Genomic DNA, 20,446 nt, shown 5'->3' with positions numbered 1-20,446 from the left:
ATTCTCGTAGCCTCGCTAACATTCTAAAACCTATACAATCGTCGGCTGACGCTGTGACCTCTGATCGAAGCTGTGACCTTCGCCGACCAAAACTTTGACCGTAGCGATCATTTGAACAAGGTAATTTACTAGTCTCTGATATTCCCAAATCATTGAATATATCATCAGTTGTATTTATACAATATTGTTATAAATGTTAAAAATTTTAGTTATAGTATAGAACCGAATGGAACCGAACCCGAATGGTTCTATAATTATATTTGGATCCGATGGTTCCATTTACTAGATACCCGAAAATTTTGGTTCGGTTCGATTCTAAAGCGCCACCCCTACTTTCATGATATTAATGAAATGTGAACAATTTTATTACCAAATTATTATTTTTTTATTTAATCCATATTTTATTTATAATTATATATGAATTTTTATAATAAATAAAATTGTATTGATTAAAGCTAAAATAAACTACTTATTTTAATAATAAGAGAGACTCAATGTTTGGTTAAGCTTAAAGTAATTAAAAAATTTTGTTTTTAAAAATATTTTCATATATAATTGATTCATACTCATAAGAAAGAAACTTATTTTGACCATGAAATTGATGTTACTATAAAAATAAGTAACTTACTTTATATTTAATGTTATAATAAAAAATATTTATAAGAACTTATTTATTTATAAATAATAAGATTATATGCAAATTATAGAAGCTAAACCAAACATGGATAAAATTCTTAAGTATTTTTTTAGTTTTTGATTGGTCGATATATATCATTTGCATACGTTTATCATGCTTCTATTAGTTTATATTTTCTAAGGTGGGCGTTGATCTCATACGAATAGCATCTTAGGGTGAGAACTTAGACTCGTATTTCATTAAGTGTCTGATAATATTTGTCATGAATGTAATAAGGGTAGTCTTCTAAACTCGATCTCTTATAACATGAATTTATATTAAAAAAATTAATTTTAGCCTACCCAAAAATCATTTTTCTGGTTTGACCTTGCAAAGTCGTGGCTTTTAGCAACGTTGCTAATCTTTAAAATTTCAATTGTTTAGGTTTTTGTTTTTGTAGAGAAGCCATAGATTTTATTCTCTTCCAAGTGCGGGCTCTTACTATATTCTTCTGCGCTTCTATATGTTGATAGAGATGGTGTATATTTTTATCTGCCATGAAGCTAAATTTTTATGCAAAATGCTCCATTAGTATTTCGACGCTATTTTTTGAAGTTTGCAAATCAATCTACCTTTGCCTATAATTTTCAAGTTCTTGTTTCAAACTGTAGCATTGCCCATGAATATACAAAATGCTTTCTTGAATTTCAAATTAAAGTTTGTGGTTACAGTTCGAAAGAAAGTACTTTTAAGCTTAGCCTAACATACTCGACTAACATTGTTGAATTACAGTCAAGGCAATATGTCAATATCCCTGCTGGTCCATTATCCACAGTAGCTTCTATTTAACCTTATCCCAAAATCTTTTTATTTGAAAAAATAAAAAAATAATAATAATAAAGGGGAAAAGAAAGAAAGAAAAAGGAACAAGAACAATAGAATCTTTTTTCTGTCAAATTGGAAAGGAAAAAAAACCATCAATCTTCAAAAAAAAAAAAAAAAAGGGAGGAAGGGATAAAGAACCAGGAATTGGGATATCATTAATTTTTATAGGCAAAATCATTCCTATTCTTTTGATAACCCAAATGATCGCTCAACAGTGGATGGTTAAGATTTCGATGGAATTTGTTTAATGTAAAAGTAAAGATTCAAGGATAGAATTAAGGAATGAGCATAATTTAATGTGTTAAGCCTCCATATAGGAGTTGCCACATGACCAAAAACCAAGCAAGAGGTCATGCAAGGTCTCCACTTTGCTTCAGCATCGGCTCTTCCACAAGTGCCCATCAAGGCGATTAGCACATACTATTGGACTTCTCGTCTGGGATACTGTTATTCAAGGCAAGGTGTCACCTTTTCGTCACAGTGTGATTTCGAGGCAGCGACATCTTCTACGATGGGCATCTTCCACAAGCCCCACCTTAACCAAGTTGCAAAGCACCCTGCACAAAGTGACAAATATGACAATTTTTATGGCAACCGCATGATTCAATTAAACAACTTTTCAACCTATGCTCAGCTATGGAGACCATTTTTCAGCCCATGTTCAGGCTATGGAGGCCTCTGGGATTGATAGAATTCAACTTGACCATTGAGCAATTAGAACTATGCCACATGTCAACCATTCACTAAACATCAGTTCATCTCTCTTGGTATGAATACTCAAACACTAGTGACATCCAAAGAATGTGAAATTAAAAGCAATATTACCTTCCCAATCTTGATAATTCTCATCGGCCTGGCACTTACATTTCGCCAAATATATCTTCCACCGCTTGACTTGAGCATCGTGCCTCCGATTGTCGGAGATATAGCCACATGCAGTCTAACATTATTATCTAAGTGTGCAAGTAACATACACGTGGACAAGAGAAGAACCATGATTTGTTGGCAGCTAGACTCCACTGGATTTGGAGGCAACATAACATGTTAATTACTTAACATTAACATAGAAACATGAATGTCCAAAAGATTGAATGTCTAGTAAAAGAACATATTCACTAAATTAGTTTATAAAGTCACAGATTATATTCCTCTACAATGTCTCTGTTGATGATGCTGACATGAGAGGGTAATATGAAGCAAGACCTCACCATTAACAAAAATATTCCTTGACACTTTTTCTCTCAGAGTAGCGTTTTTCTTTCATGCTAATGTGGGCCCAGTTAGAAGAACCCATTACTGGACCCCACAACCCCATTTCTCAATTCTCCAACTATAAATAGCAGCCCCAGTATGAAGCTTGAAGATCATAGCAAGCATCAATTCACACATCCAATTTCTATTATCTGCATCATTTGGCATCAACCAAACCATGTCGGACAAGTGTGGAAACTGCGATTGCTCTGATAAGAGCCAGTGCGTGTAAGTAGTTCTTATAGTTTTCCAAGTTTTTCCTCTGCGTAACTAAGCTTTGTTCTCAATAAATATAATCTTTGTCGACTTGATAATTGCAGGAAGAAGGGAAGTGCCTATGGTATCGACATAATCGAGACAGAGACAAGGTATTTTAAATTTCTTGGGTTAAGAAACTCCTTTCTTCTTAACAGTTAAAACCCACGAATGGAAATCAGAGGGGAAAAAAACTAAATAATTTTTTTTTTTTAAATTCAAAATCCATGCTAAATAGCGTAAACTAGATATCAAAGATATAAGCAGCATGCGTGCATGGATGCAACATTTCTTGAATTACTTTTCTTGCAGAGTTCCATTTTAAAAATAGCCTTGATAAGAAGAGCTTGTTTCATATTAATTCGAAGTGGGGCATTTACCCTTCTTGTTATATTATCATACTGGTAACTGTGCTGCTGGATTTTGATATTGCAGCTACATCGAGACGGTTGTGATGGATGCTCCGGCAGCAGCCGAGAACTGCGGCAAGTGCAAGTGTGGTACAAGCTGCACTTGCACCCATTGCACTTGTTGCTCTCACTGAATAAACACATGTCTAATGCTCTCTCTATATATGTAATATTTAGCACGATGAAATAAGTTTGTCACATTATGGTTCAGTGTGGTGTGTCTTGTTCTAGTTATTGAGTGAATTGTGAGTATCACATTGTTGTCCCTATCTATATAAGGTTCAATGTCTGTGTTGTTAATGAAACTCTATTACTAGTTTCTAATATTTTCCAGCGTTTGTTCCCAGACAATTGAAATTGGGTGTGTTCGATTGAAAAAATTTCCATGAAAAATGGCTTTTTTTCACCGAATTTCAACTTTTGGAGCGTTTGATTGTCATTTTTTTCTATGAAAATATTTTCCAATCTTTGAAAATATGTTTAGATTTCCTTGTTTTTGAGGAAAACATTTTCTTCGGGGAGGAAGTTTTTGTTTTTCTCAAAACAATGAAAACATTTTCTTTCTAGGAAACATTTTTCATGCCAATCAAACACACCCTTATATACCCACAACATCGGACATTTTCATTGGCAACCACCATTGCTTGTCATTGACTGTGTTTTCCATTGACCATTATCGATTAAATGGTCAATTCTAATCGCCAGTCCATCACTAGAGTTCATGTTGTCATGTTCAGAATGATCAATAAGGAAAAGGAATGTGAAAGATAGAGAAAAAACACAAAAGACAATATGTAAAGGAAATGCCAAAAGCCAAAGAATATGCTGCTTTCCATTTTACTTTTAGGTCACGGGGAGAGAAGAATCTGGCAAATAATGAAAGCAGATATATGCGGCGAAATTTAAAGTTCGTTGCAATTCTTGAAACAAACAGAGAATCGAAATTCTTGATCAGGGTACACAAAGAAGAAATCAATGTCGCCTGCAGTGTAATGAATTGAAACCTGCATTCTTTTGCGGGCTGAAACTCTGTACGAATTATCTGTACTAATTTTTCAATATAGACGATGTAGGGTTCAACTTCAACCAGAGATAGAATTTCCAATGAAGGGATCTGTACATCTAGTTTCAACGACTTGTTCCAGTTTATAGCAGAAATAACCAGTTTGACAGAATGATCTTACTTAAACAAGAAGATGAGCCACAAAGACAAAACAAAATTCACATGAACTAATCATTTCAGTTTGCTTGAAGACTCTGGTCGAGTAGGCATTCTTTGCAACTAGTTTCAATGATTGACGTCAACAATATCAACACCAGATTAAGAGTAGAGAATGTTATGCAGGAAAATAAACAAAAATCAAGTGTGGACATCAAGAGATACCTCACATATCATTGCTTATTTGAGAAGTTTTTACAGCGAAGATTCTCTGACCGAATAACAAGGAAAAATTATACACGAAAGACCAAAATCGAAAATAAAGAAGTTTTTCCATGATCTAATCAAAGTTTCAAGAGTATACAATATCTATCTGAGAAATGTAAACCTCGTTTCACTGAATCAAATCCAGTGTGTAATGATTCCCGAGCTAACCATTATGCTTGGCAAGATTTTAAGAAATTCCCCATTTTCAACCTTGAATAGAGGGTCAAATCCATTTGACAAATTTGAATCAATGAGAATTCCAATATTTATATCACAATTTTACACCTCAACACCAAGCAAACATCAAAGATCCCTTATTTTCTATAGCAGAGATGGATCGTCACGGGTTCCCAACTGGAACTAATCATACTTCTCTCTCCATGAATACACAAGAAAGAAAACCCAAGAAAGTCCCAATGCAATATCCCCAACTACAAGCCTAAGCCAATCGCGGCCTAGATCTTCAACCTTCCTTTCAAAGTAAATTCTCCAAATAGCCATTGCTACATGGAGAAGGACACAGCCCTTGGCAAAGAAGCTATGAAACTCTCTGTCCTTCACAAAAGCCACCATAAACAAGAGAAACCCAATGGCAAATAAAAGCAAACCCGAAAACGAGTCTGATGTTTGGATTAGCAGCTGATCATGGGGTGTTGAACCCATAAGCTTGCTGGCATGTTCTTTACCATGGCTAAACACAAAAACCTCATTGCTATAAAACATCATTAGAGCTCCACAGGTTAAAGCCATCAAAGAATGGAGCATACATATAAGAAAAAACCCAGGTGACACCATTGAACATTCAAAATAATGCTGCTAAACACTCAATTGCTAGGTTACACCCTCCAAATATTAAAAAACACCCAATTCATTGATGCGTATTTCTGAGTAATCAAATCAAAAAACAGAACAATTTAACTCAAGAATATGCATAAATTAACCAAAACCGACAAGATATTTCCTTCCGAAAACTAGTTTCTTGAACTGAAACGACAATTAAATACATATATCACAGCCCCTTAGTAGATCCCCAAGATGGGCTTCTATGAAAAATAGCGTAATCATCTTAAGGGCATACAGAGAGAGACAGAGACAGAAAGATGGATCTAAGATTCAAAACCCTGAGACACATATGAAGAGTAAACAAGTAAATAACTGATGGAATATGAAAAAGGGTTTTTAGAAAAGATCTGAGAGTTTCAAATTTAAGGTAACAAGAAAGTTTCTTACAGCTAATCAGCCAGAACTAACAAGTAACTTTGCTACAAAAAAGGGAAAGAAATCAACTTTAATTATTTTTATTTACAATGATTATCTTTATTCAACATGGCCCCATCAGATCATGAGTTTACATTATCTCTTTGAATCATAATTTAAATACTCTATTGGATATGGTTGTTGCTGAAACAATGAAAACCAGAGGGGTCATATATCATGCTTGAGGATTTGTATTTATCTTCTTGTCTGTAATTATGAATTATGAAAAGTTGAATTCTTTGACTTGCTTTCTCAAAAATGGACCAAGCGATGAATTCTCCTACTTTCAGTTACTTCAACACTCCATTTTGTAAGATGAAAAGTGATTTATTAAATATCGATAATTAGCATAAAATGTATGAGGCATATAATAGTGACCAAATTTTAATTAAATCGATTTCTGTATTTAATTAAAAAAGAGAAAAAAAATTATTTGATTGTGACGAGAAGAAATGCTAGATAAAAACTCGTCATATTTATAGCTAAGAACAGCTAAAGTAATTTTCTTCGTCAACAAGGATGATGAACAATCATCTTCCACTATTTCATTGTCCAATAAAGTTAGAATATATTTTCATTTATTGAACCATGTGACAGTGACCAAAAAGAAGGGGGAAGAATAGATTCTTTAAACGAAAGACGTAAATAAAGAAATAAAAGTTCATTATCCACAAGATTGGATCCAAATAAAAGTGTTTCCAAAAGCAAGAGACAAAAAGTTAAATTGAAAGACTAATGGTTCAACAATATCAAAAGTGCAGTTGAATTTCGAAATCAAGAACTTGTCAAAATTATTGGCATTCAGCATTTACAGCCTGAAAGAATTGATATTGACAGTTTTGCACAAAATTCAAGTATGTTTCTTCCGTATTTCGATCTCTGCTATAACCCTAAAACTATACCCTAGAAAAATCTGGAAAAAATGTCCTATTTTTGTCAAATAAAAGAGACTAAAACTTAATTTTGGCACAAAAGGGATAAAATTGAATTCAAGCATTTTCCCTATTTCGAGGGACTTTACGGTGCCTCCTTGAGCCAGATCTCTTATCTCCTTTTCCGTGTCGAACAGGAGGTCTCTTAGTAGGATTTCTGTCACGAACTAAAGCTGATGGAGTATAACTTCTTGCAACAGCCATACGAGCCCTTTGTTCCAACAAATCTCTGTGATATGCCTGTAAATGAATGGATTGATAAAGTATTTTACAACTACTAAAATATTTTAAAAAGTCACTTCGAAGTATTTAAATTCAAACTATCATGTTGAATGTTTCAGGAATATTGCGACCCAATACCATATTTTCTTGCAAGAAAAGGCCATTACAAATTTCAAGATCATGCATAGAAATGGCGGAATTTAAGAGCATAAAACAAGATCATCACAAAAAAGATCATTGAGCTCTTATTCGAAAATCCTGAAACAACCAAAGCAGTTCAACGATTATATATAAAAAATTTCTTCACCAGTAAACCAACAAGCAATAAATCAAACACTAAGTAACCTGTACATGTTTTTCTAACTTCTTCCTGGCTCAAACTTACTAATTAGCTAAACATGGAGAGAATTGACTTTCTCAAATATGCATGCATGGGTACGGGGTACCTGGTTCTTCAACCATTTCTTTAACCGAATAAACTTTAAGCTAACAATCAGAAAGAACAATTGGAGCTTGTTTGCGTTTTCTTATAATCTCCTTATAATTAGAAGTCAAAGTCAAACTTTAATTAAAACCACACATTTTATAGGAACCACAAATACTACCCACTTATGTACCACTCTTTTTCTATCATGATATAATTTCAACAACTTACAATGAAACCCAAACAAGCACTTCAGAATATTTTCGACTGATAACGTACTAATTATCTACCAAGAAATGATTTACTATTTTCAACATGCATGCACGCACCAGTTTCTGTTTTGACATTTTCTTTAACCAGACATTACTAATGCAAATAATGGTACAGCCTTACAACCATTTAACTAACACATGGTCTGCAGGAAAACAAGCATTTTGCAGACTAACACCCCTTGAAATAAAAACCTCCCAAGGGTAACAAAACACCAGATTGGCATCCCAATGCCCTCTTTCAACCAAAAATAAAAACATGGTATGCTGTCCATCTATATTATAAAGAATGGGGTAAAGTGCAACCTGTATCACAAAATTCCGTCTTTCACAGTCAAGAAACATATTGATGCTCCAGTCAACTTTAGCCATTATTTTATCCCTCACAGTTGAAAAGCTCAGCTGATCCCGGGAAGTAAATCGATCAACTTCATTGAACCATAGGCAGGTGAAAAGATTTGTGATGGGAATATGCTCTCTTATTATCACACATCCTTCAGGAACATCTGCAGAAATTTGGCCAGTGCAAGTTGATTTTAACATTTTTTAGGCGGAAAATGAGCCTAAACGTACAAATAACAGACATACCACTAGTTATAGGAAGCTTAGCTGCAGAGTACGGCTTTAAACCCTCCTTTTCATAAAATTTCATCTGGTAATCAATAGAAACATTTCTGTATTTTCCTGCAGCTTTATTTGCCTCGGCTTCTTCAAATACATCAAAGCGTCTATAGTGTCGAGATATGGCAAAGGTGGCATTTTGGCGCCACAAGAACCTGAGGAATAAAGTTGAGGAATGAGTCAGATAGTAACTTGAGTAGCCTTTGCACAACACAGTTAATACTACAGTACCTCTCAAGAATCTGGTATGGGTCCACAACAAGCTGAAGCTTTGCATCAATCCAGATAGAGTATCGGATGTTGGGAAACAGTCTGTGCAATAAGAGCTTTGGCACCTGGCACAATTAAATATTATAACCAGCATTACAATCTTTGCAACAACATACCAAGAGCACAAATTGTTTGGAATTGATACTTTAGCCAGTTATGGAAAATAGAACAGGAAAAAGATTCCAAACAAAGGGAACTGACCTTTCCATTTCTTCTTGCGTCAGTGTAAGGCACGTTATGGACAACAATAATATGCCATATCCCAACTCTTTTGTCACTTCCCAATAGATTATCATTCTTCATAAACTCTTCAGTCTCTTCATCAACAAACATATAAAATCGAACGTTTTCTCTTGCAGTTTCACCAATATTCCTCGGCTGTTGAATTAAGTCATAATTTTCTGTACAGAGGTCAAACCAAAAGAAACAGCTAATAAGCTCGGTAGACAAATTAAGTGTATAAAGAGACATCAGACAACAACTTGCAAGCATTTGCACATGGTTAGAGTGATATTAGTAGTCTCCAATGGTGAAATATTGTATTGTAAAGTTTTGAAACTTTAGTGAAGCTTATATTCAGCTTTACCAAATATGGCAGAGGCAACAATGACTTCATGGAATTGCTCCAACTCCCTGAGATCAGCCACATCAAGATCAAATCCAGTACCATCACCTGGTCTGCATCCTTTGACAAATCTGGAAAAGAAAAGGTGAAAAAGTAAAGGGAATATGCATTAGATAAAATCTATAAAAATCAAACTTTAAATGGTTTCAGACAAAATAATATTCCCCACAAATTGAACCCATGTGCTGACAAAAACTAACAAAAGGAGTAACACTTACCCACAATGCACAGTCATTGACTCCTTTATATCGAAAGAATCATTCCTCTGCTCTAAAGAAGAATAGCCACCAAACTCCGAGCCTACAAGTCGTTCAGTTCTAATAGGGTTTTCCTCAGAAATATAAGTTAAATGACGGAGAACAGATGATGCTGAAGGGGTCCTGGGCATATAAGCTATAGCCTGTTCTACAGGCACATAACATACTGGACATGCTGAGGACAATGAATAAAGTAAGAATAAGATCAAAAGCTCAAAATCAGTAGTAGCACAGACACGTGACAATAAGAGGAACTCAATTCTTACAATTGATAAATATTTTCTTTACTCACAATATTCGCACTGGAACCTCAGTAGATATATGCTGCAAAAACAAATTCATAGAAAATTTATTTGAGCTAACACAACTTACGGCGTGGCCCAATTCGTCTCCTATCACCAGGAGGGGGAGGGGGGAATGCAAAATCTTTACATGGATTCTTCAAAGAAGTGGCAGCACCAAAAGAGACACTCGGAGTAGAAGCATGCGAAAGAGAAGTATGCCAGCCAGTATTTTCACGACATACTGTAACGTTATTCATCATAGTGTTACTACCATATTGCAATGCTCCTTTTATTGGCAAAAAGGAGGATATATCATGAGACTGGTTGTAAAATCTTGAATCGAAATCCAAAGCAGAGCTTTCCAAATCATTCTCTGACAACAATCCATCAAGCACATTTTAGTAACCGATTAAAGAGATGAGTAATGTGATTTAAATAAAAAATAAATAAATATAAATCAAGTTTTCATGCCTAGGGATGTTAAACAGAGCATGTCTAGCAAACAAAATACATAAACATTCTCTGGTGCAAAGGTGTCATGACAAAAAACTTACCAAAACAGAAAATGAAAAGTCGAAAATTATAATAAATAACAAGATCTCTTTCTTTATATTTAAATATGCCTAAAAAAGAAATGTTAATATAACTTTTGATCAATCAGAAGTAACTGACTCAATGATCAAGATATTAACCGATCCAAGATTATTTCATTTGGCAACGATAACATTTTATTAATAGCACGGAAATAAAAATGATGAAAGAGATCTAGAGGGCGAACCTCTATGGACTATAATACACCCTGTCATAAAAACCAAGATTGCAAAGACAGCCAAAATCAGCATTCCAACTTTCCTTCGACTTGAATATCTGAAAAAACAAGAAAGAAACCTTTCCTTCTCCCTTGCACCGGAACTGTATATCTTTGAAGTCTTTCGAACAGTGTACAAATTCTGAGCCTGCAACCCTTCACTCTGTGCCTGTAGCTGCAGTGACTCAAAACTTGATGATGTTCTAAGACCCAGCGACGCTCCATTCATTATATCTCCAATACCCAAATAACCTTCATCTCTTTTTGCCCTTAAATCTCCCCTTCATCCACAAATAAACACAATAGCGTACCATACCAGAATAAAAAATCACCATCCAAATAATAATAGCTTAATATATTACAGACGACACTAAGATACATTAACAAAATCCAAATTCAGTAAATTTGGCATACATGAAACAATAGAAGAAAAATCAAAACTTAGTTATTAAACATCCTCGTCAACTCACCAAATCTATCGTTCCATTAAAGTTAAAGTAAAAACTTAGTTATTAAAAATTCTCATCAACTCACCAAATCTATCGTTCCATTAAGGTTAAAGGATCGACTTTACTCAACACGAAAGTTCAATAATTTTCTCCAAAAAAAGAGCACCGCAATGCCAAAATTGACTTAGAAATTATAAAACCACAAACAGGAATCCCCGTTTACACGCACTAACTACAAGTCAAGGGGAATTATAAGTCATAGATATACTTTCACTTAGATACAAGCTTAATCCAAAATCGAACTTTTAGAATTATACAAACATTAGAAATCCAGAACAATGCGGCACCTTATGGATAATCAAAGCCTAATGGGCCGATCAAACAAGGATATTTACGAAAATTAAATTAAGCTGTGTACCTTTGTATAATGTGTATGCATTAAACAGGATAATATTTTTGCAGAGATAAAGATTAGCGATTTCTTCGCCTTGGTCTCTCTCTCTCTCTCTCACTAGAAACAGTTGCGTCCTCGATTTGGTCAGTTTATTTATAGTGTTTAATTAATTTTTTTTTTTTATAACTCCAATAATTATTCTCTAATTAAATTATTAATAGCACGAAATTCTATCTAAGGGATAATTCAGTTTTATCTTTTTATCGTTTTGTAGTTATTTTTCAGTGATATTATTCTCAGTGGAAGAATTGCACTTGCAGTCCTTAACATCTACTCCCTTGTGCACTTTAGTATTAATTGTTTTTTTAATATTTTTTTAGCATTAAGGTACTTGATTGATCACGTTAAGGCGAATTTACCAACAAACCATTGAATTGAAAAATATAAAAAGAATTAAAAGAAAAATAGATCTTTTTTTCTTTTTTTTTTTCAATTTCCACCCCAACTGTTTACGATCCTTATAATATGGTATGGTGTCAAGATGGGTGGAAAATATTTTCTGGATGAATAAGAATGATCACCGAAGAGAATCGATGATTTGATTTTTGCAACCAAAGAGAGAAGTGTTAAAAGGTATGTCGGAACGGTTTTAAACGTAAACCTCGTCGATGCTCAAGTCAATTGAAAAGTTCGGAAAGGATTGATGATAGGAGTTATTATTCGGAATAATTTGTCATATGTACTTACATTTGGTTTTCACTCTTGACCCTTTATAGCGTTGCTTAGACTAATTATATTTGACAAAAAAACACGCGATTAATTGAGTCATGCTATATATGTACCCCATGTGCATATTACAAGTGTAATACATGGGGATTTTCCCTATACAAGTAGAATAATTTTGTATATTGCCACATTCCTTATTTGCACTAATCACTTCCTTGATTTCATGTGAAAATCATTAGCCTTATTCTCTCTTGTTACTCGACTCGTATATAACTCAATATTTTGCAGGAAAAATCACTCACAATCCTAATAGTTTTTATGATCCGTGATAATTTCATAGAGAATATGCCATCTTCAGATTAATTGTTTATTTCTACATGAGCAGGATGATGATTTTGAAGTACTATGACATAGTCAACAACTTATGGAAGTAAAATCTTATAAGGCTCTGTTGTACTATCGTATCAACCCGAGTTCCAAGTTTTGAATGTGGTAGAAGGCGAATGCTTGGGCCGTGATTAAGTCCTTGTTTGACAGTACTTTAAGTGTTTATAAGCAATGAGTTCTTCAGAATGTATGGATAATAAGTTAATAGTATTTTCTAATATATCAACACTCAAAATGAATATTGGGTTGAGGAAAATTTATATGTTTATAAACTATAATCGGCAGATTCGCGGTACAATCAAATGGAAGAACTGTATGTCTGGAGACAGGTATATAGAGTTGCTAATTAGAACCTACCAAAACATGCTGGGAGAAAGGCAACCTCTACTTTGATACAATGCTCTTAAGACTCAACATTCTTGAAATTCGTGAAGAAAGATGCAGGTTCTGTGCACCTTTATTTATCGTTTATTAAGATCGATAGAATACTAATCTAACCACATGGATGTTTAGCTACCTTGGCCGACAGCAGTTTATTTATAAGTTTCTGAAGCCTTTGCGCGCCTTTTCCTGGTCTGAGTATGGTGGGATTACCTACTTTGGTGCGCCGAGGCTTGCCTTTGCACCATACACCAGGTGTGAAACTCCCATTTCTTCAACCGAGTAATTCTCTGTCAATTTTGTCCAATACACGAGTATCTGTCTTGAACTCGCGTGCAAATGCAGCACCACTGTTGATCATTTTTGCTATATCGTTAAGAGAGGGTATGGGGATGCTGTTTCGGGGGGAAATCCCCAGAAATATAGTACATGTCGTGGTTGACAATAGTCGATTTAAACTTTGGAGCATTGCAGATAACAGTCTGAAAATAGCCTTCCGATGAGGACACGAAATTTTAGTAATACATGAGTAGGGTTCTAGGAAGATTATCCCAAGGCCATATGCAATACTTCTAGGGATGTCAAACGGCTCGGCTCGTGAAAGGAGGCTCATGGGCTGCTCGGGCTCGTAAAATCACGAGCCCGAGCACGAGCTTAGTGGGCTGGGCTGGGCTGGGCTGGGAGGCGAGCCGAGCCGAGCGGGCTCACCCACGAGCGACTCGCCATAACGAGCCCGGCTCGTGGCTCGTCCTAGTGACCAAAATGGTCGCTTTTTAAAAAAAGTGACCGTTTTAGTCACTTTTCAGTGACCGTTCTGGTCACTGAAAAAGTTTCAGTGACCAGAACGGTCACTGAATTTTCTTCTACTATAAAACCCCCCTTCCCCCAAATTTTATTTTCATATCTTGCTACTACAAGTCTACAACCCTCTCAACTCTCTTTTATTATATTAATTATCGAGTTTTTTATTTTTACTCTCTTGTGCAGTTGAAAGTTGTGCTGCAAAATATACAATATCAATTCAATTTTTACAGTTTATTAGTTACAATTTCAATTCATCAAATTCTCAATTCTCACAATCTCACTATATTTATATTCATCTAGTTAAGATTTCATTATAAACAATCAAACAAATGGATCAACGCTTATTTGTTGAGAGATTGTTCGATACAGGATGTGAGCCACTGCCACATCATGGAGAATCGCCTACGACGCCGCAAAGTCAATTTTCAAATGAATTTGTCAGTCTAAATGACATATCGATACCTGAAGATGTTCACATTCACGGTCAGGGAAGACACAATCCAATTGATTTGGATGATATTAACGTTCCCGAAATGGAACATGAAGATGAAGATGCTGAATTAAATATCTCAGATGCGAGGGAAAAGCGAAAGGTCAAAAAACAAGCAAAATGTTGGGATCACTTTAAGTTGGTTTCAATGGGAAAAGTCGTCGATGGCATTGCAGAATCTAAAGCAGTATGTAAATACCGCTAACAAAAATTTGCATGGCAAAAAGGAATTGGTACCACCCATCTCAACCGCCACTACAAAGTATGTGCAGCCAGACATGGACTTCTTCCAACTGGTCAAACACAATTGTAATTTGGCAGTCCAGGCGCCAGTTCTACAACTTCACCCCTATCCACATGGGTGTATTCGGAGGACAATACTCGAACCGGAATAGTGAAATTTGTTGCCGCCACTGAGTTGCCTCTGGCTATTGCAGACAACCAACACTTCGTCTCGTTCGTGAAAGAATATCTACAACCGAGGTACGTCAGAGTAAGTCGAAACACTCTTTGTGCCGATACAATAAATTATTTCAATAATTCAAAATAATAATTAATTATGGATTTGCAACAATATAGGGGTGTTTTATCTTTAACTTCTGATATATAGGAAAGGGTTAATAAAAGAACATATATAGCTGCAACTGCACACTATATAAATCTACTTTGGTGCATGTATAAGAAAATTATTAATTTTAGAATTATTGAGTTTCCTCACAATGCTAATAATATATATAATGTTATTATCAGTATTGTTAGAGAATATCATTGCGAGACTAAAATTCGATCTTTTACTTTTGATAATGCTAGTATTAATAAGGTAGTCGTCGATAAATTGTGTAGGATACTTCAACCTGATTTTGGTGGGTATTTGTTTCATATTCGTTGTGTGTGTCATATCTTAAATTTAATTGTGCAAGATGGTTTAAAATATGAAAAGGATGAACTTCAAAGAATTAGGAATGCATTAGTATATATTACAATTTCTCCTAGTAGAAAACAAGCATTTGAAGATTTTTGTGCCGAATTAGGGGTGACAACTGCTAAAACATTTGTTAGCGACGTAAGTTATAGATGAAACTCTACATACTTGTTATTAAAATCATGTGAAGGTTTCGAAAATTTAATAACTGACTTTTATAATAATAGACATGTTAGAAGTGACGACGATAGTATGTTAAATGAGTCCGATTGAATTTTATCTTTGAAAGTTAAACGATTTTTGACATCTTTTTATGAGACCACAAAGATTTTATACGGCGTTTATTATCCCACAAGTTGTATAGTGCTTGAACGCCTTTATATAATTGCAAGAACACTCCATAAATATAAAAATGATACTTTTAGTGAAATTTTAATTGCTATGGAATTAAAGTTTAGAAAATTTTGGGAAGAACTGCCTATGTTATTTCATTTAGCATGCGCAATGGACCCCCGAATAATATTTCGGGAACTAAATACGTAATTAATCAAATCAATAAAGTTTTAATATTTGATACACCTATCACTTATAAGAATTTAGAGCAAATATTATGTGAAATGTATGATTTATATGCGGAAAGAATGGATGCGAATGTTAGTCGGGTACCCTCTGTTGCACTTACTCCTTCTGCTGAAATTGTAGAAGATACTACGAAAATAATGAATTTATTTCAATGCATTAATACATTTAGATATGATGCAACTGCAATGTGTTCATCTAGTGCCATGTCGTCTATATTTGCATCTCATCAAACATCGGTCGAAATTCAAAATGCAATGCCTGCCGAATTAATTGATTACTTCAATCATAATATGCCAATAGACAGAACAATTAAAAAAAGTTAAAAAGAAGTAATTGAATTTTGGCGAAAGTAGGAAAGACGTTGGCCAATTGTTTTTGCAATTGCGAAAGATCTGTTGACACTTCCTGTTAGCACTGTTGCTTTGGAGTCTGCTTTTAGTGTAGGTAAAAGGGTTTTGATAGATGTTAGGAGCCGACTGAAAGAAGATGTTTTGGAAGCGTTAATGTGTGTGAAGGATTGGCAGGACGCTCATTTTCGACTACAAGATAAATACGCTGAAATTGCATGTCGTCAGGTAAGTGATATTTGATTTAATTATATTAATCAAAATTTCATTATTTTTTAATCGTTAAATTTAATTTTCTTTAAAACATTGTACACGTTACAATAAGTTGTTCGTGTACAATTTTTAACTCCGCCTACTTAAAATTGATGTAGTCGGTCCCAAACCCGGATAAAGGAGGAGGGTTTACATTTTATTAACTTTAAAAAGAAATGAAAAAAAAAATTTGTAGATGTATTTCAAAAAATAATTTGTCTTCATTATATAAATATTTTATACTTTATAAAAAGTATCACAATATGAATCATATGATATAACTAAAAAAAATAAAAAATTGGTTTTGTTAAATTATTTTTATTTTTTAACACTTTTGATATGGTCAAGAAATCATAGTTTTTTAACACTTTATTTTTATTTTTAACACTTTCACACTTATATATAATAAAAAAAAAAGACGAGCCCACGAGCTCGCCCAATTTCAACGAGCCAAGCTTGTGGGATTAAGGGCCGAGCCGAGCCACCTCTAAATACTCCATAAATTGACGTGATAGGATCATCGAAGCTGAACTTGCAAAACGTGCAGTGTGGTAAATTCAGGAAATGCTACTTTACGGGATCAATTCGAGCTGATGATTTAATAATTTACATTTGGGAAATGAATGGTTTGAAAATATCAACTAGACAAATGTGTGGATTGATTCGTGAACAATCTGAATGCAGTGGGTAAGGTTCTCCCAGGTGTGATCCAAATTATATTAGACTTGTTTTTCTGGTACAGTCCAGGGTCTATGATCAATGGCATTCCCCTTCCATGCTTGCAAGAAAACCAAATAAGTGTTAATGGTTTTCAATCTTATTAATCATCGTACATGAATCCAACAAACACATAAGACTTACACTTTCCATCCTAAATTGCTTGTATGCTCAACGAAATTCAGTTTCCGGCTTATATTGGAAAATGTGTGCATAAGATCTGCAACAATGAACTATCAATGTTAGAAGAACCACGAGCAAATAGATGGTGTAAACTTGCTTTATGAGAGCAGAAACAATTGAAAAAGCTCACCACCAGAGGATAATCTGAAGCACTGAGGTTAATAAATCAATCCCAATCTTTATGTTGTTTTAGAAGAATGGCACATGCATGAAGAGTATTAGACACCATGGTAGGTCCTTTACAAGTAACCATATTCGCTTTGGTAATCACATATAGGCGTGGGCACGGGTCGTTTCTCACCGAATCAAAATTTTCGGGTATTTAGTAAATGGAACCGTCGGGTCCAAATATAATTATGGAACCGTTCGGGTTCAGTTCCGTTCGGTTCTGTACTATAATTAAATTTTTTAACATTTATAATAACATTATATAAATACAACTAATGACACGTTCAATGATTTTGAAATATCAGAGACTAGTAGACTACCTTATTCTAATGATCGCTACGATCAAAATTTCGGTTGGCGGATGTCATAGCGTCGATCGACGATTGTATATGTTTTGGAATGTTAGCGAGGCTGCGAGAGTCGAGACAACGTTATACACTTTAGTATATGTGTTTAGGGTTATTTAGTGGATTGGATCTTGTTAGACTAAGAAATGAGATAATAAAATTGGTAATTTGGCCAAAAATTAAAAAATTAGAAATGAAACAAATTATTAGGCAAAAAATTTAGATTTAGAAATTGTTAATTTGTTTAGAAAAAATTAAAATTAAAATAATTTGATTTATTTAATTTAAAAGAAAATTAGAAAGATTCAATTCTTATTCGATTCTCAATTCAGATATCGGTTCGGGTACTTAATTTGACAAGAACTGTCAGATTCGGTTCGATCGGTTCAATTCGGGATATTTGCCTAGCCCTAATCACATACACATTACCAACCTCGGCAAAAATAGGATCATTTTTCACTCGAGAATTGAGCTCGTGTCTCCCCTCTGGAGGTGATTCAAGATCCAAATGGACAAGATAATAATTCCATGGATGATACAGTGTGTGTAGTGTCCTCCAAAGCTCGTCTAAATCACCTTTCGGACCAGAAACCAAATAAGCAAACTTTGGAATGGAAGGACCAGCAGAAAACAGTGGAGCTTGATTGACCTTCGCCTCAAAGTAAACGTTGGTTTGATTGGACACAGCACGAGACGGGAAGACTGAAAAGATAGAATTGATAGTGTGCAATGAGGAAACAAGCCCCGTGCTGAAGGAGTTTGCAACAAGGAAAACAAATAGTAAAGAACTTATAACAAGAGGAAATACCCATTTCTTCTCTGTATTCACATACCCCATTGCCAAAACTTTCTACCAAAGCAATTCAACAATTAGCCTGTGAAGATAACAATAAATGGTGGATTGTTGAGTCCCATGGTAACACCAAATGTTCCAACAAGGATCAACGACGTAGTTAAGTGGATTCCCTAAATTGAGCTTTCCGAGAGATAAATATGGCTGTTGAAATAAATAAATAAATGGAAAAACTGAGTTTTGCCTTGGCCGAATAGTTTAGTATTTTGTTCAACGAAGAAATCAAAGACTCTGTAAATAACTAAGCCAAGGACTGATCAAGGAACATCAATACACTCCCACATGTTATATGCTTATAAGAATTGAGCATAAAAGGCCAGAAATCTGGCTTCAATAAATCAAAACTTTAAACAATCGGTGCTGAAATCATTACTATTTTTCAATGAGCATGTACATGAGAACACCGATTTCAAATTAAATCTCCAGAAACGAGTCCCAGATTATGAAACCTAGTGCTGAATACAACGATTCAACACTTCAAATCCACTAACCCACATAAAATTATAATTCAAAGTTTTGTAGAAATAGATCACCAATAAATTTATCTAAGGATTAACATAAAACTAAATATAAATAAACTGTAAACTCCAATACATACAAGTGAACATAGAGTATACATGCATAAAAAATTAACAATCAAATCAAAGCTAATTCTTAGAAATTAGACATACATACACGAATGAATCTGCAATGTCACAACGTATACGCGAGTGAGAACATAATACAAACCTTCTGTTGTCGTTGATAGCTAAAGCAAATAGTGAGGAATATTAGATTTATTGAATGAAAAACAATATATTAAACTCCATAAGGAGAAGAACAAACCACTCCATTAAAGGAGGAATTACACTCCATGATAGGAGGAACAAACAACTCCAAAATACGAGGATGATTAACACTCCATAATAGGAGGAAGAGTAAGACACTCCACAAAGGAGGAAAGACACTCCATATAGGAGGAAAAGACCTCCATGGAAGGAGGGATTGGAGACTACAACCCAATCAATTAAAATGGGTACAAACTCTAGTATCTATAGAGAAAATAACTAGCTAACTAGGAAGTCTCTAGAATCTGCTGATGTGGATTTTATATTCCAACAAGGAACAGAAAGAATTAACACAGAATATTCAATAAATTGGAATCAGAAAAACCTCGCGCACACACAGAATCTGTAATTTTTCCTGTGTTTGCTTGTGTATGCTTTTTCTTTTTTTTCCTTAGGAGAAGAAAATGGATTCTCAACGAGAGAGAGAGAGAGAGAGAGAGAAAAGAGGGAATAAAAGTCAATGGATTGTGTGTGTTTTATTAAGAATCATATTTCAATATTTATAAGATAAATTTAGGGATACAATTGTAATAATTTTTAGTGTTGGGATATAATTGTCATTCATTAATACACTTACCATTTACAGCACTCTCCTTTCAATAACATATTACAAAATATCTGTTTTCTTAAAACCTTATTTGATAAAAATTTAATGGGACAAAAAAAATCAAACAAAGGAAAGAATACAGTTATTTTAGAAAGAGGGAATAAAAGTCAATGGGTTGTGTGTGTTTTATTAAGAATCATATTTCAATATTTATAAGATAAATTTAGGGATACAATTGTAATAATTTTTAGTGTTGGG

At 34.3% G+C, this 20,446-nt stretch overlaps 2 protein-coding genes and 1 pseudogene across 2 annotated transcripts; all 3 read right to left on the bottom strand.

Annotated features, from left to right (window-relative positions):
* Positions 1 to 4,768: 4,768 nt before the first annotated feature.
* Positions 4,769 to 6,279, bottom strand: LOC111380394. Its single transcript, XM_023003950.1, has one exon. It carries the CDS (start codon positions 5,636 to 5,638, stop codon positions 5,204 to 5,206), a length of 435 nt encoding a protein of 144 aa, XP_022859718.1. The 5' UTR covers positions 5,639 to 6,279; the 3' UTR covers positions 4,769 to 5,203.
* A 560-nt stretch (positions 6,280 to 6,839) lies between these two features.
* On the bottom strand, positions 6,840 to 11,793 carry LOC111380393. The gene is made up of 10 exons (XM_023003949.1): positions 11,680 to 11,793; positions 10,783 to 11,093; positions 10,093 to 10,377; positions 9,682 to 9,895; positions 9,425 to 9,534; positions 9,040 to 9,239; positions 8,800 to 8,903; positions 8,536 to 8,723; positions 8,254 to 8,453; positions 6,840 to 7,272 (listed from the first exon to the last, which is right to left on the bottom strand). Exons 2-10 carry the CDS (start codon positions 11,039 to 11,041, stop codon positions 7,090 to 7,092), a joined length of 1,743 nt encoding a protein of 580 aa, XP_022859717.1. The 5' UTR covers positions 11,042 to 11,093; positions 11,680 to 11,793; the 3' UTR covers positions 6,840 to 7,089.
* A 1,468-nt stretch (positions 11,794 to 13,261) lies between these two features.
* LOC111380402 lies at positions 13,262 to 18,799 on the bottom strand (annotated as a pseudogene).
* Between the last annotated feature and the right edge of the window lie 1,647 nt (positions 18,800 to 20,446).

Source organism: Olea europaea, unplaced genomic scaffold (assembly GCF_002742605.1).
Source record: "Olea europaea var. sylvestris unplaced genomic scaffold, O_europaea_v1 scaffold2137, whole genome shotgun sequence".
NCBI lineage: Eukaryota > Viridiplantae > Streptophyta > Magnoliopsida > Lamiales > Oleaceae > Olea > Olea europaea.
Note: the sequence above shows the minus strand (reverse complement) of the source record. Positions and strands in the feature narration are given on the sequence as shown.

Bases quoted from the DNA above. Each gene is read 5' to 3' on its own strand.
- LOC111380393 (XM_023003949.1), bottom strand. From the start codon at position 11,041: ATGAATGGAGCGTCGCTGGGTCTTAGAACATCATCAAGTTTTGAGTCA. The intron at 10,378-10,782 runs GTTCGCCCTCTA...GATTGTTGTCAG, and splicing joins GTGTATTATAGTCCATAGAG to AGAATGATTTGGAAAGCTCT. The intron at 9,240-9,424 runs GTAAAGCTGAAT...ACCTCTGTACAG, and splicing joins TGTTGCCTCTGCCATATTTG to AAAATTATGACTTAATTCAA.
- LOC111380394 (XM_023003950.1), bottom strand. From the start codon at position 5,638: ATGGTGTCACCTGGGTTTTTTCTTATATGTATGCTCCATTCTTTGATG.